Source organism: Pelodiscus sinensis, chromosome 1 (genome assembly GCF_049634645.1).
Source record: "Pelodiscus sinensis isolate JC-2024 chromosome 1, ASM4963464v1, whole genome shotgun sequence".
Classification (NCBI taxonomy): domain Eukaryota; kingdom Metazoa; phylum Chordata; order Testudines; family Trionychidae; genus Pelodiscus; species Pelodiscus sinensis.
This window is the reverse complement of record NC_134711.1, coordinates 71,784,625-71,810,325: the sequence shown is the minus strand read 5'-3', so window position 1 is coordinate 71,810,325 and position 25,701 is coordinate 71,784,625. Positions and strand designations below refer to the sequence as shown.

At 40.5% G+C, this 25,701-nt stretch overlaps 1 protein-coding gene across 4 annotated transcripts in view; it reads right to left on the bottom strand.

The window, feature by feature from the left end:
• Positions 1–4,048: 4,048 nt before the first annotated feature.
• ACSS3 (acyl-CoA synthetase short chain family member 3) overlaps positions 4,049–25,701 on the bottom strand; it is a 126,654-nt gene continuing 105,001 nt past the window's right edge. For all 4 annotated transcript variants that reach the window (XM_006118478.4, XM_025182327.2, XM_025182328.2 and 1 more), the window contains 5 exons: positions 21,210–21,291; positions 17,902–18,024; positions 8,888–8,987; positions 8,616–8,791; positions 4,049–8,333 (listed from right to left, as the gene is read on the bottom strand). In XM_006118478.4, the coding sequence (XP_006118540.2) occupies positions 8,265–8,333; positions 8,616–8,791; positions 8,888–8,987; positions 17,902–18,024; positions 21,210–21,291 (550 nt within the window). In that variant the 3' untranslated portion in view covers positions 4,049–8,264. The remainder of the gene's footprint in view (positions 8,334–8,615; positions 8,792–8,887; positions 8,988–17,901; positions 18,025–21,209; positions 21,292–25,701) is intronic.

Genomic DNA, 25,701 nt, shown 5'->3' with positions numbered 1-25,701 from the left:
CAAGCTTAACTTGCTTTCATGTTAATGTTTCCCCTCTTTTGACTATTTTAGTGAAAAATGTAAATAAGTAAAAACAGTGCAAACTACAAAATTTTCAGTGATTCTTGTATGTTTTGAGCAAACCCTTCATTATGTTCCAGGTCAGTACAGTATTCCTTGTTTGGTTGCAAAGTTCATATGGTCTCAACCCAAACCAGGAGCAACACATAGGGGAATGAGGGATACAGAGAGGGAGAATCAGCAAATCCCTGTGACCTGAAATAGAAGTTACATACTTCCAGAACAAAGTCTGGCCCTATAATACAATCTCTTCTGGAAGTTCAGAGGAGGAAAAAAAAACCACCAAGTCTTAAAGCTAGATGTGAACAGTTCTGACCCAGAGCCTGTGGCTAATTATTTTCCCTCACTGATTAGTTATCGTCTTAACAATTAGGAAAAAATAAAACTGGCCACCATAGCTGCAATTCAAACCCATTCTCAGATATCTGACCAAGTGTCCAGAGTTTTAGGGTGTTCTTTGGCTAGCATGCTGGTAAAGTTCACAAATATGTATGTACCTTACCTAGGATTTAGATTTTGACACCTTTATCTCAGGTAACCTAAGATGGCCATGGATCACAATGTCATTTTATACTTTTAGCACACAGCTAAAATACTACAGCTGAACTTCTAGCAACTTTCAAAGTTTTGCTCAAGTCTATTCACGTGTTTTTACAAATCACTGCTCTCTCATTTTCGGGGTACTTAAACTCTTCTTAGCCAGCAGCCATGCTATGCAAGAAAGTAAATTTTGCTTGGGCAAGGACAGTACCCCCCCCCCCCCCCCCACATACATACACACAAAGGTCCATCACAGAGCTGTATGACATGCAAGGTTGTGCATTTCGTGGACCAGCAAACAATTGCATACAAATATAGTCTGAAACCATAACTTCATGGTCACGGTTATTTTTGCTTTTTGTATCACTAGTAAAAACCCAGAAACATTTTAAAAGTTGTAATTTCTACTGCTGATTCAAATTTGGCATCTTTGATCTCTTATTTATCTCTATAATACTGCACCACTAAAAGTGGTTGCATTTATAACACATCTCAAACATGGGCTATCTGGACTACAGCCAAATTGAAGAAATTTTATTTAAAGGGACCATTCCATTTGCAGATATACCAACTCTAATAGAGGTTTCTGTCATGTATACGCTTTTCAATACAGCATTATAACCTACAGCTGTAGTCCCATAAGCCATTGCAAATCTAGATAATGATTTTTGGAAGGTAGAAACGTGAACAATATTTGACCTAACAAACAATCCAGCAAATCATAAAAAAGCCCTTAATCGTTTTCTGGAGCCATTAAGTCCCATTTAATAAAACAAGCTTTTCAAGTACTAGAAGAATGAAATCATCTTTGTAGACTTCCTAAGTGCTGTACATACATACAATTGTTAAGAGACAATTTTGATTAAAAAAGTACAAGTTAGATACAACAGACAAATTCTGACAAACATGTTGCATTACCCTATTTCGGTAGCGTGGAAACAAATAGGGATGTAAAGGACTAGTTGACAGGATAGTCGACTAGTCACTCCTGTCTCATCCTCCTCCCCACCCCCGTTGCTGCCTCTATCAGATAGAGGCTGCGGGGGAGGGGAGGAGGGAGAAGAGGCGGGTACTTAAAAGCAGCAGTGCCACAGGGAGCCCGGGGTCAGCTGCTCCATTTGGCACTGCTGCTTTGAACACCACGGGGAGCCCGGCATCAAGATCCAAAGCGGCAGTACCACATGGAGCCCAGGATCAGCTGGGGACTCCCTAGTTCACCCTGGCTGCATGTGGTGTGCCAACTTTGAAATGTACAAGAGTTCCCACTGGGGGCTCTCGTGCATTTCAAAGCGGAAGCACCTGTGTGGAGGCTTGAGTCAGCAGGACTTCCCACTGACTCTCCATGCAGTGTTCCAACTTCGACATGCACATTTTAAATGTGGAAGTGCTTATCAACTAGTCGAGTAGTTGATGGAAATTCCATCAACTATTCGACTAGCAACTTCATTGCTACTTAACATCCCTAGAACGGAGCAGAGTGAGCTTCTGGCCTTCCGAGGTCATGGTGCAAGTCTCTGAAAGCCTAGGCTAGTGCCTTTAGCCCATGGCAGCTTCCTCCCTATAATTAATTACTATACCTTTTCATAGACATCTTTATGATATCCTTTACAAAAGAAAAATCTTAACCCCAAAATAATATAAATCAATTTTAAACATTCAGGCTGTGTCTATACTGGCATGATTTTCTGCAAATTCTTTTCACGGAAAAGTTTTTCCGTGAAAAGCATTTGTGGAAAAGAGAGTCTAGATTGGCACGGATGCTTTTGTGCAAAAGCACTTTTTGCGGAAAAGCGTCCATGCTAATCTAGACACAGTTTTTGGGGGCTTTCTTGCACAAAACAATTTTTACCTGTCTACACTGGCCCTCTTGCGCAAAAGCATTTGCGCACGAGGGCTTATCCCTGAGCGGGAGCATCATAGTATTTGCGCAAGAACACTGACAATCTTACAGTAGATCGTCAAGTGTTCTTGCGCAAATTCAAGCGGCCAGTGTAGACAGCTGGCAAGTTTTTATTAGTTAGGAAAGCAACTAGTATACAACTATATAGTCCACAGGATAAGATACCTAGATCCAAACGAATGCCTCATGGAGTAATTCTTGTCTGAATAAAGCATAAATAGTTTGCTGTACTGACTTGTTCATCTTCACAAAAATATTTGGTATCATTTTCCACACTGAGCTAAACAACACTTCAAGGTGCAAGGCAGTGGAGAATGAAGTTCTTGGTTTACATTTATAGCTGCCAGATATGTTGTGTCAGGGTGAATAATTTAGATTTTTATAGCCAAACTTAGGTAACTTTGTTCATTTGAGTAATCCTATTAACTTCAGTAAAGCCTTAATTTCCCAAGTGTCTCATATGGTGGATAGGTCCTTTGCACAGGATTTAAATTTTCACTCATGAGTCTCCCTCAACCCTTGTTTTGAGATACTAATCAGTGCCTAGCCCTGCTGCTGGACACTGTCTAAGTGGTGGCTATTACATGAACTGGAGTGCAGAATGGATGATTTATTATATAAGTGCTTGGTAAAGCATAAAATTAATTTTGGACTCAATTATTATGTGACTATTCATTCTGGTCAATAATGTAGTGGTTTGTTTCATTGTATTTGGTACTACCTAGTCTTACTCTTTCATTGCTTTGGTTGAAGGGTTTCAGTGGAAGGCAAACATTTTGGCTGTGTCTAGACTGGCCAGTTTTTCCAGAAAATCAGCCGCTTTTCTGGAAAAACTTGCCAGCTGTCTACACTGGCCGCTTGAATTTCCGGAAAAGCACTGACGATCTCATGTAAGATTGTCAGTGCTTTTCTGGAAATACTATGCTGCTCCCATTCAGGCAAAAGTCTTTTTCTGAAAGACTTTTGCGCAAAAGGGCCAGTGTAGACAGCACAGTACTGTTTTCCGCAAAAAAGCCCCAATCGCGAAAATGATCAGGGCTTTTTTGTGGAAAACCGCGTCTAGATTGGCCACGGATGCTTTTCCGCAAAAAGTGCTTTTGCCGAAAAGCATCCTGCCAATCTAGATTCGCTTTTCCGAAAATGCTTTTAACGGAAAACTTTTCCGTTAAAAGCATTTTCGAAAAATCATGCCAGTGTAAACGTAGCCTTTCTGGAATATTTTTCAGTTAAGCAGCTATGGCTCGAGTCCTGTGAACTGTTCTGCAAAGCCAGAGCCCCCCATGCACTGTGAACAGTTTGCAGGTGGGGGGGGGGGGAATGGCTCAAGAAAGCATTGCAATGGGAGTCATCTTTTCATGTATGGCAGGCTCCCCACCATTATGGTCAGCCTGCTTTTTATTCTGGTTCCTGTATTGTGTCAGCAGTTCTACAGCTCCCTAGCTTTACTCATTTGCTGATGGCTATCCCTCTGACTGTTTTCTTTTTTTGAGGTGATACTACCCAAAACAAAAAAATAAGTTGTAGGTTTATTAGTCCCTATAGATATTCTTTAAAACAAAATACAGTAAAACTCCAATAGTCCGGCATCCAATAGTCCAGCACTCCTGATAGTCCGGCATCAAAATGGCAAGAGCCTAGTGAGTGAGCGTCGGCAAAAAATGAATCACAAGGTAACAGCAGCAGCAGCTGAACTGAGCGAAAATGGTAAAAAAGGGTTAAAAAAACTAAAACATTACAAGTATCAGAGGGGTAGCCGTGTTAGTCTGAATCTGCAAAAGCGGCGAGGAGTCCTGTGGCACCTGATGAAGTGGGTCTTTGCCCACGAAAGCTTATGCGCCAACACTTCAGTTAGTCTATAAGGTGCCACAGGACTCCTAACCACTAAAACATTACAGTATACTGTATACAGTATGTACAATAAAAAGGGTTAAGAACACTTTATACACAGTATATACATAACCAGCTTATAGTACCTCCTGATACTCCGGCATATCTGATAATCTGGCATCACCTAGGTCCCATAGGTTCCAGATTATCGGAAATTTACTGTATATCCTTAGCTATGGCCAGATCTGGAAAATAACTGGACATTTGTGAACCAACCAGCTTCACTAAAGGATTCTCCCTTAGCATGGCTTCAGGAAATGAGTCTTTCATCATACTGCTGTCTTCCTTGTTTTGAAGAAGATTTTTAAAATCTGCTGTATGAATTTTGTGTATATTTATTTATAAGTAACAGACTATTAATTTCATTATGCATTAAAAGCTAACACATGAAACAAACACACTAAAACACACAGGCACCATCCTGTACGTGCTTAGCAGCTGTATTATGCAGTGACTACATAGTGGCATAATGATTCTCCAACAGCTCTCTGGAATATTCAGCACCTTGCAAGAAAGGGCTCTCTTGTTTGTCATCAGTTAGCCAGCAGTCATCTTGCTATTTAGTAGCTGCTGCTGTTCACATGTCTCACTACAAACCTAAAACACGTGATTAGCTCAGCAGTGGAACACACACATACAGAGAATCTGGTTATCCCTTTCATTATCTTAAGAGTGACACACCCTGTAGCAGGCCAGAAAATTCCAAAGGTAAGCAGATGATCCATCATTAAGTCAAGCTTCTGTATCTTATTTGTTTTTTAATATGATTTAACATTAAAGATAAATTGATAGCCAGCCATAATCAGATTTTCAGAGATTTTAAGGATGGATGGGATTGTTATGAGTATCTACCATCACTTCCTGTGCAACATAAATTATAGAACCTCATCCAGTAATTTCTGCATCAAGCCCATAACTTTTTCATGAGCTATAAATATATTTTTTAAAGATATACAGTCCTAATTTAGTCTTTGTCTTTTCTTCCTCCTTTACCCTCTATTTATGACATAACTGAAAAGTACAGACAAATCATCAGGCAAATGCCTACTGGCTCAGTGGAAAAGTGAAGACCGCAATTAGGAATAAAAAATATCAACATACAACAAATGGAAAAAGGGAGAAATAAAGAGCAATTGATACAAATATTTGAAGTGTGGAAAATGGATAAGAAGCTAAAGACATGAGAGGGAAATCTATGGCCACTAGGGCTAAGGTCAATATAAAGGAGTTTTTAAAGTAGACTAGAAATGAAAGAAATCCTAGCTACAGTCTAGGCTCATTACTAGGTGAAGATGGGTAAAACTGTTAATGATGTAGAAAAGGCAGAGGTGTTCAATGAATAGTTGTGTTATATATTTGAATTTAAGCAAGATTGTGCACTTTTATTGTCCAGTTCATAGCAACAAAAGTGGATGTTAAGTAACATATGTCTAGTGAGAAACATTTTAAATTCAATAAACCTGGATAACTTTTCTTGAACTTTCCAGAAGCATGAAGAAATGATAATCATGTGCCAATATGCAAAAAGGACAAGTGAGATGACATGAGTAAATTAGGGATGTAAGCAACAAGTCAAATATTAGACTATCTGATAAGCCTAGACTTAGCAGATAGTTAAGCCACAACTCGACTACTCACTTCCCCCTTGCTGCCTCTGTACAAGAGGCAGCAAAGCGGGGGGAGCAGGAGCCTCTGCTAGGGGGAAATGGCAGCTTTTATGACATTTAAAAAGCAGAGCCACAGTGGTCTGTGGAGCTAGCCCTCTTATCAACCATTTGCATAGTCGATGGACATTCCATTGACTGTTCAATTCGCTTATTAACAGTTACTTAACATCCCTAGAGTAAATATAGGCCTGTTAGCCAGAAATCGGTACTGAGCAAACTAAAAGAAAAGCTGAAATAGGATTCAATAGATAAAGAATTGAAGACTAACACTATAATTAATGCCAGACAGTGCAGTTTTATGAAAATAGGTCTTGTCAAATAAACCTGATTTAATGTTTGGAAAGCTTACAAGCTTGGTTGACAAAAGTAACAGCATAAATGTAATACAGACATTTATAGTGATTTTGATTAAATCACATGATATTCTGATTAAAACAATTAGAAGTATATGATATCAACAAAGCATAAATTAAATTGACTGAGAACTGGCTAACTGACATTTCTCAAAAAGTAATTGTCAATGGGGAATTATTATCAAATGGGGCTATTTCTACCGGGAATCCACTGCGAGCAATAATAGAGGCAAAGCAATTCAACCTTTTCATCAATGAGCAGAAAGGAAATATTAAAATCATTAGGAATACAATGTGCCTGGGCAGTCTTGCAGAGTAATCTGGATCATTTGGTAACTGGGACCCCTGCAAATAAAGTGTATCTGAATATAGTCAAATGCATAGTTATACTCTAAGAACAAGGAAGGTAGGTCATGCCTATAGAATGGAAGTCTGTATCCTGGAAAGGTTTTAGAGGTCATAGTAGAGCAATTCATCATGAGCTCCCAGTGTGCTAGATGCTGTGGCTAAAAGTGCTAATGCAATCTTTGTATCTATGGCTATATAAATGGGAGCAGGCAGATGATTTTATTTCTTTATGCAGAATTAGTGTAATTGACATTGATATAATTCATACAATTCTGGTTTTCACATTTTAAAAAGATGCTGAAAATTAGGGAAGCGCACATTAAAATGACACAAAATTGATTTAAGGGCTGGAGAAAATGTCATATAGTGAGACTTAAAGAGCTCAATCTGTTTATTTTACCATAAAAAGGTTGCAAAGTGACTTGATTACACAGACCTTCACAGGGAGAAAGTACTGGGTACTAAAGGCCTCTTATCTACATAAAAAAGCCATATACGGAACCAATAACTCAATGCTGAAGCTAGATAAATGAGACTAGAAATGAGGGGCACGTATTTTTAACAATGAGGTTGATTAATCACTGGAACAAACTATCAAGAGAAGAGATGGATTCTCCAAATCATGTAATCAAGACTGGCTAGATATGCAGCAAGTTATGCTTCATTCAAAAAAGTTACTGTGTTCAATGCAGGCATTACTGGGTGCAACTAAGAACCTGTGTTACATAGGTAATCACTCTATATGGTTGAATGGTCCCTTCTGGTCTTGAACTCTGCATATCACTGAACCCTCCTCACAGGGCTCTGTCAAAACTCTCTACTGTAAGTACCTACTTCTTACCTGATTAAACCTCCAGTATATTACAAATTACAAACACTACCAAACTGAAAAGGCTATGTCTACACTGGCAACTTCTTGCGCAAGAACAGGTGTTCTTGCGTAAAAACTTGCCTGCTGTCTACACTGCACAAGCGTTCTTGCGCAAGTAAATTTACAGTATAGCGCTGTAAAACAGGGCTTCTTCCGGAAGAGTTATTCCTCTCCCCTCCCGCCCCCCAAGGAATAAGCCCTCTTGTGCAAGAGCTCTTCCACAAGAGGGCAGTGTAGACAGGAAACATGAATTTCTTACGCAAGAAGCCCCTATGGTTAAAATGGCCATCAGAGCTTTCTTGCGCAAAAGAGTGTCCACACTGCCATAGATGCTCCTGTGGAAATGCACATCTCTTGCACAAAAGCACATGCCAGTATAGATGTGCTCTTGTGGAAGATTTTTTGCACAAGAACTCTTCCGCAAAACAGTTCTTGCACAAGAAGCTGCCAGTGTAGACAAAGCCAAAATATTTCGTTGTCCAGGATGATATGATAGAGGAAGCTGCAACATAAAATTTGCACCAGGTTACTTCAGACTGTTACTTTTTTTTTTTTTTTGCCAAATATAGTATTTCTTCATATAGTCCAGACATTATGAGGCTTTTAATAATAAGACACTAAATGATGCATAAAAGTCATTATTTTTTTTTCTTCAGAACTTCTTCTATGTGTTTAAACATGCCAGGATCTTCAATGGTTGGAGTTATCTGAGGAAAAACATATATAAATATGATAGAGAATTACCAGATATCATACATACTAAAGGAGAAACTGTTTCAATAAATCCTCTAATACTTATTTTTCTAAAATAATCAAGAAAAAAAGCATTTGTAAACCTTTTGAAGACAAAATATATCGCAGAAAAATAAAATTGCATCACAATGTTAGATACTGAACAAAGCAAAATATTTTAAAGAATCAAAAAGATAAAGTATCTTCTGAAGAGGTGCTAGCATCCTTTGTTATAATAAAGAACATGTATAGCTTACCTGATATGGTTTGCCATTGACAAGAGCAGAAAGAGCAGAACGTGGTATTTTGCCAGAACGTGTCTTTGGAATCTGTTTCACAAACACTGCCTTTCGAAAAGCTGCCACTGGGCCAATGCTTTCTCGAACACGCTTAACAATTTCTTCCAAAACTTTCTCCTCCTCTATTTTAATACCTGGTGAGGAATTTCAGATGCTGTAACTACTTTACGGCATTATACAAATTTTAGTGGCAGAAGACACGAGTCTATGAACAAGTAGTGAGCGCTCACCATTTCTTAATATACATAGTGCTAATGGGACAAGACCTTTTAAGGCATCCTCTTGGCCAACAACTGCACAATCAACCACAGCTCCATGGGAAAGAATAGCCTGAGGGAGAAAAACAAAACAAATTCAAACAGCCGAGTATATATTGTACTGTAATTAAGATATAAGTAGCATAAACAATCTAGTATTTGGATGGAAATAAAAACAATCCCTATTTAACACAATATAGAGTTGAAGAGGTAATACCAAAGAATCCTTACATCAATGTTAAAATGACAATGTCACATTTTAACTCATTCCACAATATCTTTGCCAGAAAACATCATGTTAATATAATATTATGATCAATGTTTCACACAAGTACGCAGGAAGGAAAGAACAAGTAATCACTGGTATATTACTTGAATGTCTGCTCTATCACAGTTCAGACATGTGACCTATCTGTAATCTTTCCAACTATATGGAAAGCAGGGACTTGGAACTAAGCACCTCTTAAACCACAACTAGAGAGTTAAAACAATTCTATAATGAAACACAAACTGAGCAGTACGTTAGCAAGTCATTTATCTGAAATGTTACTTTCTGCTAGTCCAAACCAGCAGCAATAAACCCACAAATTATTACTGCTTCACATTTGTCTGCCAGGTTGAATTAGCTAATTAACTTATACAAAATGTGTCTCCTTCCCTTCTAGTCACATCTCCTACTTAGAGAACTTTCTTAACCATAGCCTGTGTAATCTCCATTTTTCACTGTTGACCTCTTAAAGAAGAAAAAAGGAGACTGAAATTAAGGAGAAGACATCTCATTGGTGGATCAGTCAGAAAAAAAATAGTCTACCATCTTTAGGGACCTTTAGATGGGCTGAAGACTGTTGGCAAATGTACTAGGTATGGTACAAACACGTATGAAGGCAAAACTCTTGCCTCAAAAGCCTGCACGGAGCAACAATATGGCGTGCAGTAAGAATTTGCAAGTGAGTACAAAGTAGGTATGTTAAGGTCTAGCCAACTATCCGATAAGCAAATGCTTATCAGATAGTCAACTAGTTGCTTCCTCCCACCTTGCTGCCTCCATCAGATAAAAGCAGCAAGAGGGGGAAAGATGGGGGATAATTCAAAGTAGCAGCACCGCACAGAGCCCGGTGTCCCAGGCTCTGTGTGGCACTGCTGCTTTGAAATGCCATGTCAGTATTTCGAAGGGGGCAGCGTTTCAAAGGGGCAGTACTGCCCTGTTAACTAATTGAATAGTCGATGCAAAAATGCATCAACTATTCAAATACAGGCATTCCCCGGGTTACGTACAAGATAGGGACTGTAGGTTTGTTCTTAAGTTGAATCTGTATGTAAGTCGGAACTGGCGTCCAGATTCAGACACTGCTGAAACTGGCCGCCAGTTCTGACTAACATACAGAATCAACTTAACAACCCCAGGCGTCCCCAAGTCAGCTGCTGCTGAAACTGATCAGCAGCTGATTCCAGGAAGCCCGGGGCAGAGCAACTCTGCCTGGGGCTTCCTGTAGTCAGCGCTGGTCAGTTTCAGCAGAAGCTGACTTGGGGACGCCTGGGGCAGAGCAGCTGGGGTAGATATTGTGACTACAGTCGCTGAGGCACCCTGCTTCACGCTTCATATATAACTGGAGATTTGGGTGTCCAAAATGATTATAAAAACAATAGCACAGGCGTCTTTGATTTCACTCCTAGGAAACACTTTGAATCCATTGGTGTTAGTGGCTAAACCTTAAATACATCCTCCCTGTAGGAATTATAGCAGTCATAATATCCATTAATGCTTTCCTTATTGGCTGATAAAATAGTACAAAACATGAACCCAAAATTCACCATGAGTTAACATGGTGAATGTTATGAAGTATTTAAGCAACTAGGCCATAAGGTAACCCATTTGCATGAGCAAACACTTCCCTAAAGAAATAACCTATTGAAGAAACAAAAATTCAATCTCACATTAGTGATGCACAGTAGTCTAAATCCAATAATACAAGCCTTCAGTTGCAAGACAGATGTCATAAAGCATGTGAAACCTCCACACAAACCTACTGAACATCCCTTTGCTTCCTAGTTTCTATATTCAAGTGACACTATTTTTGCAGCACACATGTACATAGCATGCCAAATCATTCTATACTTTAAGGCAGCAGGATTATATATGCACATTTTGTCCTATTTAGCCCAGCATTAAGATACATTTTATTTATGGAATAAAGTTATTTGCAATAATATGAACAGGAGAGTGCAGAAAAGATATAGTGAGTTATGGTTTTTAAATAACCTTAAGCCATTTTCACAACCACACAGTACCGTGCAATATTTTGTTGTTGTAACTTTATCAGTTACGTTTTCATAAGTTACATACTGTTTGGTTATTTACTGGGGATGGAATTATCTGCAGGGTAAGCCAGTTGCTCTATTCTTTAACTTTTATGTGGTCTGAAAAATTCACAGGAATCCATAGCCCATGGAGCTGGCCTCTATCCAATAGAGCTCCCCAGTCCTTTGTGGATGCATTGATGACTAACACCAGAATGGGAAATATTGGAGTGAAAGACATTCCCAAGAGTCCTTGCTCAGTTCCAGCCACCAAAGAAAGGGCAGAAAGCCCTTCTAAGGAGTTGTTACCTATCTGTTCATTTCGTGGATGTTTGAATGGTAAACTGATCTGATCCAGGGCTCTAAAGATCCCACCCTCAGTCTGGAAAACAGTACAATATCAGTGCTTGAGAACATTTGGCCTAGCATACCCAAACAATTTCTTATGGATTATTGGGAATAAGAACAAGCTTGAAAATAATTATGTGAGATAAATTTTGGAACTTCTCCTGACACAGGTATGTGTGCCTATGAATGGACTGGACTGAGCCTGATCTTTAAAACTAAGGGTATGTCTAGACAGCTGAACTATTTCGGGATACTGAAGGTATCCCGAAATAGCTATTCCACATCTTTTATGCGCACCTGTTATTTCAAAATAGATTTTGAAATAACTGGCATGCTACTCTGGCATCCCTGTAACCTTTGTTCTACGAGGGTTAAGGTATGGCTCTATATAGCACGTTATTTCGAAATTACATTTCAAAATAAGGTATTTTGAAATAAGCTACATAATTTACATAGCACAAATTGTGTAGCTTATTCCGAGATAAGGGTGCTGTCTAGACGCACCCCAAAATTTGAGAATAGATAGAGATTCGATCTCACTGAGTGAGAGATCTGTTGAGCTAATCTTCCCTGATTAATTAACTGTCAAGATGTAAGTCAAATCCCTATAAATCCCTCAATGCTGAAGATGGGCAAGTACTATCAGTAGGCATTTGTAAACACTTGAGTTGCAGCTGAGTGTCTCAATGGAAGAATCTGGAATAAATAATGATCACCTAGTATTTAGAAACAAAGCTATGTCTTTGTGCAAGGGACAATATGTACTGCAACATGAAAACATGTATCTTGAAAACTGAGTGGACTAAATCAGTCATTGTGATATAGAGAAGGTACAATGGATGTCAGAGTCATCATGCAGAATTTTGTACTGGTGATGATAGTGTTGAGGAGCCTGACATTTACTGTGGAACAACTGGTCTAGTATACTTTTTTGGTATAAGTAAGTATTTGGAATAAAATACTTTTCCCTAATCTAAAGGAATCGGCAACATTTTCACTGACTCCAGTGGTGACAGTTTTTCTTGATGCATGAGACATAAGAACATAAGATACATGAAATTGGTACCTGAAAAAGTATGAGGAATATATATGTAGAGGTATGGAACTGGAGGGTGTATGCTTTCTGGAAGACCCATAAGACCCAAAAGAGCAATGTTATTGAAATCTAAGCACTCTTGGGAGTGGGAAGGGCAGGGGAAAGGCAGGCACCGAAAGGAGCAAAAATCGAGCACCATAATCTCCACGGAAGACCCAAAATTATTGCTTCTGAGAATGAGATGGTTGAGTATAGAATAAAGAGGACAGTCTTCGCTTTTGGAATCTCTGTGTCTTTTTAAACTGATCTTGCTGCTTCTGATAATAAGGATAAAACAAAATAGATTGGTTGAGATCTCTGCTTTGGAGAGAATCATGACTTATATTGCTTTCTCTTAAAATGTGAGGTGTGATCTGAGTGTAATGGTTCCTCTGTTTCAGGTTGAATAGATCCTTTTCCTGAATGGGAAAATCTTTCACTGCATTTTTAACTTCTTTAGGCAGTTATGATGCACATAAAGATGAGTTCCTTCTCATGACACTGATCTAGCCCCTATACAGGCAGTGTCTAAATCTGCTTTCAGAGTGGTTTCTGCAATAAATCAATTTAAATTTAAATTCAAATTCAAAGATGGAAGTACCTTTAAAAAAATCTGCAATTTTGTCCTATTGTATTTGGCTAGCATCATAGTTTTCAACCCTGACTTGAAGAGATGCCACTGAACAATCCTTATGAAAAGTTCCAGTTTCTGTGGCTCTTTCTCATTGGGTGGTCTTCATTAGCTTCAATGACTACTAGAGATGATGGTGACAAGGTAGGTGATATATAATCTTTTATTGGACCAACTTTTGTTGTGAAAGGGTACAAGCTTTTGAGTAACACACTGCTCTTCTTCAGGTCCAGGGAAGAAAACAGAGAGATGGTGGAAGAGGTGAATAAAAATACTTGAACCCTCTAAGATGATCTTGATACAGTTGTTCAGTTCTCTTTCAGGTTGCTGAAATGCTGGAGTAGTCTATATTTCCTTTTGCAAGTTCAAGAATTTCCTCATTTAATAGCACCCCCTGAAGATTCCTTTGTCTACTCAATTACAGTGTTAATTGACTATAGTGCTTTTTGCATATGTCAAGGAAAATACAAGTAAATGGTAAAGAATGGAACATAGCTTGTAACTGAAGACAACCACATAGAAAAGTGAACATACACAATCAATTAACTCCTTAGGAGTGAGATATAAAAATAAATTTAAAGCAGAGAAATAATCATGCAAAATTCAGTGTACCTCAGGGAAACATGACACACTGATACAACACAGGAAAACCATATAAAATCAGTTGTAACTCAACTTGACATTATGGTCCCAGTACCTAATGTTAGGTTCAAAGTGAATAGTTACCCTTCCTTAAGTCCTCAGCACCCTATTTTTTTGCCTATGCACTAAGTCCTTCTAAAACAATTGCTCCCAGTGCAGTCTTTCAAGCCTCACACCTGCCCTTGGACAAGTTACCTCCCATGAAGTTCAAAAACTGTAGAGATAATTTTGAAAAAGAGTGAAGGGTTCCACATTCATAAGACCAGGTAAGAGCTTTACAATTAGTGGAAATGTTTTAAAAAATAAAATAAAATAAAATAAAATAAAATAAAAAAAAATAAAATAAAATAAAATAAAATAAAACTTTTATTAGCATGCAAAATAGAAGTATAGAAAACTGAAAAGCTATAAAATTAAGAAACAAGAAAAAAATTAAAATAAGACACAGCATTTTGAGAAAGGTAATTACTGAAACAGGATGCATTCCTGTTTTCTGCAGCAGCAGTAGCAGCCAGCAGCCAGTCATGAAAGGGACTAGTCATGCTAAATCCCTTTTGCATTAATCCTTGCTTCAGAGAAAAGGCAAACAATTCCAGCTGAAAGAGAGAGAGACACACACTGAGCACAAGATGGAAGCTGAAATTAACACAAATACATTGTAACTATTAATTGAGAGAGAGGATAAATGGCAACTCCTATAGCTTCACAAGACCTTGATAATACTTTTAGATAGCCGTGGTGAAATAAACAACTCTTATTGGAACATGATGGAATTGAGATTTATAGTAAAAAAGCTGAGCAAAAATTTGCTAAATTACATATAATGGAAATGGATATAAATACACATGCTCAACAAGATGACTGTCATTTAATTAAAGAAAGATTCACAGAGCTCCTAATTCTGTATTTACTTATCTTACTGAAGAGTTAATTGTGGTGTTGTTAATGTTTTCTCATTCAAATAGCAGTTTGCTCTGTAAAGTTTACAGTCTCTCTTAGCTTTGTTTAAAAGGTGATTTGAAAAACTAAGACTTTTCTTGTGATTAAGTATATATTATTTTCAGGGAACAAAATTAAAAAACAGTAGGGGAGAAGACTGAGGAAAAACAAAGGACTGGAATTAAGGAAAAGAAGAAAGCGCACAAGGCACACAGAAATAAAGTAGTACAGTACTAAACATTGGGTAATTCACAACACCAGCCATTTCATCAGCTTCAGATCCAGTTTGAAAAACAAGGAACAACGCCTGAATAATTAATTTGTTTAGTGATAAAGAAGTAAAAGACCAGCGGTGAGATTTTGTGTTTTGTCACTTCAAGCCATTTTTGGGCCCTGCCAATCCTGGATTGCTATTGGGGCCAATGTAGTCCCTTGAATAACTTAACATTGGGAAGCTGCCTACATTACCATAATCCGTGCAGTGCTATGCTGTTGCATATCCCACACCATCTCCTGGTTTAGGCATGATTCCTAAACCAGGGCCTGAGGCATAAGTCTTATATGGTAACATAAGTTGCCTTATGCAAAGCAACTGAGGCAGGTGATTAGATTCTCCCCATCTAGATCTCCCCATCTAGACAGCCCAATCACTAAGGCTATGTATCGACTGCAAGCCTCTTTCAAAAAAGAGCATGTAAACTACAATCAGTACTTTCAAAAAAGGCAGTCTGGATGCTCTCTTTCGAAAATGCAGTTTGCAGTACATAGCGCCTTTTTTCGAAAGAGCACTTTTGAAAACAGTCATTACTCCTCGTAAAATGAGGTTTTCCATGGTCAAAAAACTGCCGTGTTCTTTTGATTTACTTTCGAAAGAACGCGGCAGCAGTCTAGATGCAGGGGAAGTTTTTTCGAAAAAAGGCCACTTTTTTCGAAAAAGCCCTGTAGTCTAGACCCACCCTCCGGGTCATACCCAGTGGCGTGCTCTTTACAGGATTGTGAGTTGGGAGGGGAAAGTGACTTTAATTGACATTTATGTTCTCCCAATTCTGAACCAATCTATACTAACTAGCTTAGCACTGTTATATTAAGAGTAGCTCTAATTTAAGCCAGGTTATTTATAGCCCCAAAAGGACAGTCTAGAATCTTGGAAGTACCAGGAAGTAGGGATGCCTTCCTAATGCTCCCAGAGGATGAAGTGACGGAGCGGAGCTGCTAATATCATTTTATTCCACACAGAGATCCTCCCTTATATAATGCAAATACTCAAAAAGGTGGATCCACTGGGTTTATGCACTGCTTTAGTGCAACCCCAAGGTTTATGCAGCCATAGTCCAAAAATCTGTCCTCTGGCATTTTTCCAGATTTCCTACTCTTTAAAACCAAAATGTTAAATAAAATATGCAGGCCAATTTACATACTCCAAACAAATATTTTGTAAAGCAAAATATTGTACAATTAGTTCTCCTTTCATTCAGCTGTTAAAATCAGAGTCTAGAGAATGTACAACATTCCTTATATCAAGTAAGCAGGATTTTCTTGTACTCCCTGCATGGCTTCCTCAACATTCAAGTTCTTCAGGGAAATCCACAATCTTCTGCCAATTACAGTAGATCTGGACAAGTCAGTGGATCTGGAAATGAGTCTCAAATGGTACTTTTAAAATGATTAGTTTTAACTTTTGGAGTTACATGTATATTACATTAGTGAGACAAGATATGAGGGTGGAATTTTTAGAGAGTTCAGTGTTGGCTTAACTCTACTGTGACTAGGGCCAATGATAAAACTCCTAGGCTATGTCTAGACTGCAAGCCTCTTTCGAAAGAGCCTCTTTTGAAAGAGAGCGTCTAGACTGCACGCGGAATTTCGAAAAAGCAAGCCGCTTTTTCGAAAGAAAGCACCCAGTGAGTCTGGATGCTCTCTTTCTAAAAAGCCTGTTTGCTTTCAAGAACGCCTTCTTTCGAAAGAGCACTTTTGAAAGAAGGCATTCTTCCTCGTGGAATTAGGTTTACCACCGTCGAAAGAAAAACCGCATTCTTTCGATTTAATTTCGAAAGAACGCAGCTGCAGTCTAGACCCCTGAGTCTGGACACAGCCCTAATGATTTCCAATGGAAGAGGAGTTTAAGCCAACACTAGGTGCTCTTGGAAATCTGCCGTAAAACTGCTTTTAAAACAGATTCCAATACTGTTAATACTAGGGGGCTGCATTCCCTGCTTACTACTCTCACCAACACCCCCCCCCCCGGGGGGTAGGTGTTTGGCCACAGGGGAGGGTGCAAGAGCAGGGGAGGGTGCAGGAGCAGGCTGGGGGTAGGTGCTGACTGAGGGGAGGGTGCAAGAGCAGGGAAGAGGAGAGGGGGAGGAACAGGAGCAAGTTGGGGGTAGGTGTCTGGCTAGGGGAGAGAGGATTCAGCATGGCCCGGGGGAGGGAGAGGTCATGTTCTGATGATGGAGGGGGCCCAACCTCGTCAGCTCCTCCCCAGCGGCGCAGTCCCCCGGGGCATGAAGAGGGAGCCCGAGCTGCAGCAGTCCATGCCTGGAGGGGACAGCACTGAATCTGGCCACTGCAAGGGGCTGGGGACAGAGGAGGAGGCAACATGAGGATGCATATGATGTGATGATGTCACTCTATCATCCTGCAGGAAATTTTTTTTAATATAGAGAAATTAGAAATGTGTGGTATTTTAAAAAAAAACAATGAAATAGAAACTAACAACTTCACAACTGAAAATATGCATATATTTTTGCTGAGGTTTTCAGTCTCTGAGGACACATCTACATAGTCAGTGGCAGCAAGTCTTAGAGCCCAGCTCAACAGATTTGGGCTCACGTGCTCCAGTGCTAAAAATAAATGTTGTGACTTGGGACAGACTTTGGCCTCTGAAGCCCACCAATGAGTCACTGAATTTACACAGATATTTAAATACCACATGCCTGAGTTTGTCAACTTGGGCTCTGAGACTCACCGCCATGGGCTCCCACTCAATGTGCAGGCATGCCCTGTGATACCAACTTTCTTGGTACCCATTTTCATGGTTGTTAAGTTTGTGCTCACCTCCTCAATTGCACCTGCTGAAATTCTATGACCTGCAACATTGATCACATCATCAACTCGAGATAGGACATACAAGTAGCCATTTTCATCCATGTACCCAGCATCCATGGTATCATAGTATCCCTGAAATAAAATGACAAGAAATAAATGGGAGGATTAGGGTCATCATCTCAGCAATGTTCTACAAACAAAATGGATGACTCACTCAAAATGGAAAAAGGTGCAGGCCTGTTTAATACAGTTATCTCCCACCAAAAGTGTATGCATTAAAACTTCTTGAGATATTTATCTTCTCGTGAATTTTAAAACTGAAAGCCTTTATAAGTGCTGCAGTTGCTTCTTTTCCAATTATTTTTCCATTATATTGATTTTATTCTGAAACACTGTATTCTTATTTTATAATACGGCTTGGGATCCCCTCCCTAACTGCCCCTCAAGTAGGAATGTGAAATTTCAATGAATTGGCTAATTGAATAGTCGATGCAATTTGCAAACAGTCCCCCGCTGAACCCAGGCTCCATGCAGCACTGCCACTTTGAAATGCCACATGCAGGGTAGCCAGGGACTCCCAGCTGGTCCTGGACTGCACACAGCATTTCAAAGCAGCAGCCCCATGTGGAGCCCAGAGTCTGGCCCCAGGCTCCATGTGATGCTGCCACTTTGAAGCATCCCCTTCTTCTTTCCTCCCCTCCCCAACTGCCTCTTTCTTATAGAGGCAGAAAGTGTGTGTGGGGGGAGTTACTAGTCGACTAGTATATCGACTATCCGATTTGCTTATTGGATAGCCGAATAGTCATTCAGGGTATGTCTACACTACAGCGCTAATTCGAACTAACTTAGTTCGAATTAGTTAATTCGAACTAAGCTAATTTGAACTAATGCATCCAGACTAAAAAACTAGTTCGAATTAGCGTTTTGCTAATTCGAACTAGCATGTCCACATTAAGTGGACCCTGAACCGGGGTTCAGGATGGCCGGAAGCAGTGCCGGCAGGGCATCAGATGAGGACTTAGAGCGTGGAGCTGCTGCCTCAGGCTAGCCAAGGGCTGTGCTTAAAGGGACCCGACCCCCACCCCGGACAGACAGTTCTCAGGGGTGCCCCGCTTACAAAGCAGTCCCGGCTTGGAGTGCCCTGAGTGCCCACACTGGGCACATCACAGCACTCGGCCATCAGACCGGCTGCACTTGCCGCAGGCTGCCATCTGGGGAGAGGGCGTAATTGGGGGGCTGCAGGAGAGCTTCCACCCCCAGAAGCCCGCAGAGCCAGCCCAGTCCTCCCCATCGGGGGCTCGTACCCCATTCCTCCCTCACCTCCTTCCACTTACCCTTCCCTAGCCCCCCTTCCTGATATACAAAATAAAGAAAACGTTTGGTCAAAAATAGAATCTCTCTTTATTGAACAAAACTCGGGGAGACTGGGAAAAGGAGGTGGGAGAGGGGAAGAGAGAGGGTGGAGAGGGCAACTAAACTGATCAGAGGTTTGGAATAGGTCCCATATGAAGAGAGGCTAAAGAGACTGGGACTTTTCAGTTTAGAAAAGAGGAGACTGAGGGGGGATAGGATAGAGGTCTATAAAAGCATGAGTGGGGTGGAGAGGGTGCATCAAGAAAAGTTCTTCATTAGTTCCCATAATAGAAGGACTAGAGGACACCAAAGGAAAGGAATGGGTGGCAGGCTTCAAACTAGTAACAGAAAGTTGTTATTCACAAAGCAAAGAGTCAACCTGTGGAACTCCTTGCTGCAGGAGGCTGTGAAGGCTACAACTAGAACAGAGTTTAAAGGTACGTGAGATCAAGTCATGGAGGTTGGGTCCATGGAGTGCTATTAGCCAGGGGGTAGGAGTGGTGTCCCTGCCCAAAGTTTGTGGAAGGCTGGAGAGGGATGGCATGAGACAAATGGCTTGGTCACTGTCTTTGGTCCATCCCCTCCAGGGTCCCTAGGGTTTGCCGCTGTTGACAGACAGGCTACTGGGCTAAATGGACCTTTGGTCTGACCCAGTACGGCCATTCTAAGCTCAGGGCTCAGGGTCAGGGGTCTCAGTGGACCACCTTGATTTTCATGCACACCTGCTCCTGGGTGGCCAGGCTGGCAGCTCCCCTGCCCTAGATGGCCGCTTTCCTGTGCCTAGTGCGGAGGTCGTGGACGAGGTCCACGATATCTGCACTAGACCAGGCGGGTGCCCACCTCTTACGGTCCCGGGCAAGCTCCCGGGAGCCGCCAGCCTGGTCCCGAGAAGAGGGGGAGGGCTGGGGGGAATCGGGTGGCTGGCTCAAGCCATGCCAGGTGCAGGGTCTGCTAGCTGGGTGCTGGCAGGCTTGCACCTGGCACGGGCACCGTAGCCAGCCCGTGCCCCTTTAAGGGGGCCGGGGCCGGGAGGGGGGCAGACGAGTTTCCCTGGTGTTGGCCAGAGTGGCCACCAGGGAAAGCTGGGGAGGGCTAGCCTCCCACTAGTTCGAATTAAGGGGCTACACAGCCCTTAATTCGAACTAGTAAGTTCGAACTAGGTTTAGTCCTTGTAGAATGAGGTTCGAACTAAGCGTTCCGCTAGTTCGAATTAAGTTCGAACTAGCGGAGCGCTAGTGTAGCGCCTATCAAAGTTAATTCGAACTAACGTCTGTTAGTTCGAATTAACTTTGTAGTGTAGACATACCCTCACATCCCTACCCTTAAGCCCACTCACACTTTTTCCAGCCTATTCACTACTTACTCAAAACCCTGGAAAATGAGGATCTCCTGAGTCCTGAGGAAGTGGGAGGCTGTCACAAAAGGATGGGAAAATTAAATTCAAATTCTCATTAAATTCCTGTTTCTATCTTGACTCAGATGCACAATAGCAACTCCTTTCTAGAGCACAAAATGACAGCTTGCCCACATATAAATCTGTTCCCTCAGTTATTTCCACTCATAGCCCAAAATTCTTTCTTCTTGAGCATTCATAGAAAACACACACACAATTTTTGCGTGGAAAGGAGATCAGCTTATATACACATTCTCTTCCATGTGCAGATCTGATGAGGGAACCATAATTTATTGAATTAAATACCGATTCCCTTCACTACTCATGCTTCCCTCCTGTATATATTACCTCATACAGAAGACAAACTATATTTTTTAAAATTTTATTTAAAAGAGAGTGACTACATTCCAATATTCGGCACAATGAAAGGTTTAATTTTAAATGTTTTAATCATAAATACACATCAAAGGTCTCATCAAAAGAAGCAATGACAGAATCTTAAGTACTAACTCATGTCAATCAATGCCACTGTGTCTCTGGTAATTTATATATTTCCTTTTGTAATTCTTACTGGAAATTTTTGGAAATATAACTCCTCGAACATTTCTTGATTTTTCCAGAGACCCGAGAAGGCTCCAGGAGGCAAAGGTAATCTTATATTAAAAAGGACAAAATGCAGTAGTTAGAATAATAAGATACAACTCAAAAGTTGCAATGATGCATAGTATAATAGATAATCACAATGTGACAGAACTGCATTTATATCTCATTCGGGTAAGCAAATGACGATGAGGCATTTGGATGACAGTTCCTTTAGCACATATATTGCTTAATGTGAGATGATTCTGAAAGTTAGGTAATTCATAAACTATTGTTAAATCACATTCAAATTCTAAACTTGAAGACAGTTGTAGCTGGTACATTTTATATAATACCAGGGCTTCCAACTTTTAGTAAAATAAAGTTTGCTCTAGTGAACATGAAAGAGCTATAAATATCTGTCATCATCATTCAGTTTAAAACATTGCCCAAAATAAAGAAATTTGCAAATATATATGTGAATGACATAGCTATAAACATTTTATGATACATATAATACATACATACACACACACATGATCACACACAAAATCAGACCTTCAGTTTGTGTAAATTGTCCCAGCATCATTGACTTCAGGATCATAAGAATATGGATCAAGTATTTTCAGATGGTTGTATTCATTTTAATTGAATAAAGATGAAGTGAAATTATGCAAAATAAACGGTAATAATTATTGGGGGGGAGATAGAGAAAGGAAAAAGCCAACATTTTCAAAAATAAAATAATTTGGGTTTCATTCACAGAAGAGAAGAGAAATGACAGAAGTTGAAATGCACCATCAGCTGATTTTTCAACATGTTTTCCATTCGGCCACTTCAGTCAGTATCTAAATGTGGTGAAAATAGAAGGGACATTCCACATACGTAATACTTGTCAGATGGGAAGATGCTGCAACACTCCCTGGGTTGACAAGGAGAAACAGTGATTTTTTTAACTCCACAGTATTGGCTATCAATATAAAATTAAAGGAAACTGGGTTTAGCCCCAAAAATATAAATTCAGTGGAGGGGGGATTGGGATCCTATAAAGGTTAATTCTGAAAGTGGGTTGGAGTGGGAAGGAGGAGGAGAGAATCTGTGCAGACATAGATCAATTCAATAATGTGGCACAGAAGGTCTCCTGGTGTCAGCTTAGGATGAATGCATTAATACATGGAATCTTCATTTTCACCCTAGCAGTCACCAAACACTAACAAACACCACTATGATTTATAACACTATCCAAAGAATAATACCTCCAGCATTGAAACATTCCTCAGTAATGTCCATACTGATAAATTATAAACCACCATGGGTATGGAACGAGGTGGAACGAGGTGTACCGGCAGTTCGAATTAGAGATCCTAATTCGAACTACCTACTCCGTGCCGCGTGTAGCCACAGGCACGGAGTTCGGACTAAGGGACATTTAAAAATGGCAGCGCCCAGCACGATGCAAATGAAGCTCAGGATATTTAAATACTGGGCTTCATTTGCAACTTCGAATGCCTACATTAGCCTCCCTAGTTCTAACTAGGGGGCTAGTGTAGACATACCCCATGGAACTTAAGCCCACAGGAACAACATTTATACAGAAATCACTCCTGCCACCAGCAATGTGGTCCACCTCTGATGTCACATGTGTCTGATGACACGTTTAGGTCAGAAAGAGAAAATCAATCCCATAAACTATACACGGAAATCAGCTTGCCAGGATATACATAAAGGCACTGGAATTTTAAATTAACACCCAAAGGGCCAAATCACCATACCGTGGAAGTCAATAAGCATTTTGCTGCAGACTTTAATAATAGCAGGACTGGGCCCTTTAGAATCAGAGGATGAAGTACCAAGTGATCAAGAGCTCTATTTTGTGTTTCATCTGAAAGATCGCTTCACATAAAGCATAACCTAGCACTAAGGGGTGCACTAGTTCTGTTCGGAGATACTGGAGAGAGAAATGTCATTTGCCTATCACCACTTCCCACAGCATTCTCAGTTTCCTTGGTGCTCTCCTATCACAATACAGATCAGGTCTGACTTTGCTTACCTTGTGAAATCTGACAAAAACCATAATCCAGGAGGATATGATTGAAAAACTTCTAAAAGCCCTCCCAAATACGAGAAAACAGATGCAGTGCAGCTACTGGGAAGGGATGGTTACTAAAAGAGGATAAAGAAAGAGGGTGAGAGAAAGAATAGTGTGGTTTAACATCCACTCTAGTTGGGATGGAACAAAAAGTACTTCATTCTCACTGAGAAATATTAATGTATCATCTTGATTCTTCTCAGTATAGAACAGAAATATTTGTCAAATACTGCATAATGAGTCTGTGTGTGTGATGTATGATGATTGACAATTTTACTATCTATCAGACCTTTACTGCTACTAAGATTTTTCCCAGGGCGTTTCACAGCAAGAGTGAAAAACTAGCTATATTAAATACTAGGGGAGAAGTACCACACTGGGATTAGAAACACAGACACAGAGTTGCATGAAAGACTCTTGTTGGAGATCAGCTGGTAGAGACTGCTATCTTTATGATATGCTATGTCTTACCTTTGTGTTATGGCAGGGTCTAAAGAGTAATGTTAGCTAGGGAGACAGAAGTATTGGTAATTACCTCTAAAAATAAATTCAGAAGATTTGTGACATCTACAATCTACAGATAAAAGGATTCTGAATTTCCCCCAGCAGTGGAATTTTCTTTTGATTTTTCTTTGCTAATGTTCCTTATGAGAACAGACAATATTCTGTTTTGCTAATAATAATGGTTAGAAAGAATTAAAAGAAAGAAAGAAATCTGACCTTCCTGTGACTATGTTAAAATATCTGTCACCTCATCAGGCTGCCTTTGCTAATGGAAGCTGGAGGTCATTACAAATACCACTTCAAAATGAATTTTCAGTTAATTAACCTTCACGTCCAAAGATTTTAGCTCACAGAAGAGGAACAGAGACCAGCTGCCTCATGCTAGTTTACCTTCTCTTCAGCATGGCTTAGTAGGTACAGCACTAGAATGGGACTGGGTTCAGGTCTACTGCGGATGAAGGACAAGTCATTTCCCCTCTCTGTGCCTCTGTTTTCCCATCTGTAAAATGAGGCTAATGATCATGCTCTCCATTTTAAAGCATTTTGAGATCTAAAGATGAAATGTTCTATTGTAAACACAGAAAGGTTCTTACAATGCAGCACTCACATTGTAAGCAACACTCGCATTGTGGCAACTCCTCCGTGGCAGTTAAGCTGAACTATATGTTACTACTCCTCTTCCACTTTTGGGGCAAACAGTCAAGTGCTTCAAAAAGATCGTTGATGTTGGAAAAAAATCTATTCATTATCTATTGTTCTGGATGTGCTGCAAATATCCAGTTCACTCTCCCAGAGCATAGCCATCGGAAACTTTTCCCCTCATTAGTAGCTGTTGAGGCTTAGAAAGATCTGCCAACGAAGGGTTCTGGGGTCGGCAGATCCTCGTCTAGACTGCTGCGCTGTGCTGACAATCAGCTGATCGGCACAGTGTGGCGGCCATTTTTATTTAAATGAAGCGGCGATTATTTAAATCGCGGCTTCATGTCCCTTTGCCATCCTGCCTAATCTACATGGATCCGCCGATGGAGCCATGTAGTTTAGATGCACCCTAACAGTCAAACCTCAGTATTTCTGTTACAGTAAGTAATCTAGAATCGGCTGGGAACAACAAAGCTGCTGTCCTAATCAGAGTCATAAGAAAGCATCTGACAGGGATCCCAGGCTGTGACCTTGTATGGAACAGAACTGCTGATCCTTGTTGCAAATAAGTTTATTTGGGGAAAACCCTTCCCCCTGAATGGAACATATAGTTAGCCAGACGTAGAGTGGACAAAGAGACCACTCCTAGTATCTTGTAAACAATCTACTCAGGTGATCTGCCAGACTGTTTTGGATTCCAGTAGCTAAGAAGCTTCTATAGCTATTAAGTTGGCAGTGAAGAGCTCCAAAAGCATAGTAGCCTCTTGACTGAGCAGGCTCTTCCCTGCTAGAGCTGCTGCTATGTTCTCTGTGAGGACTAAGAAGAGGCTATTCACCTTGGCTTTAACTACGTTCTTTAAGATGAGCATCCCTGTGAGGGCTCCACAGCAGGTGTCAGTGCATCCCAGCACCACACAGTGAATTCCTCCTAGCAGTGCATTGAGGGCCATGCATGTGCGGCATGCAAGATACACGGCGCCGTCCAGCACTAGCGCACATTCATGGTCCCCCTCCCCTCGGTTCCTTCTGTACCGGAATCCAGTCTGGTGGAAATGATTTTTTTCTAGGTCCGAAGTAGAGGGGAAGACAGGAGGGTAGTGGAGCACCCCCAAGGATGCTCATCTCAAATAACATCATTTACAGTCGAGGTGAGTAACCTCCTCTTCTTTGAGAGAGACATCCCTAGGAGTACTCTTCAGCAGGTGACTGCAAAGCAATTTGTCATATGGAGGTAGGGACTTTGGATCAGGAG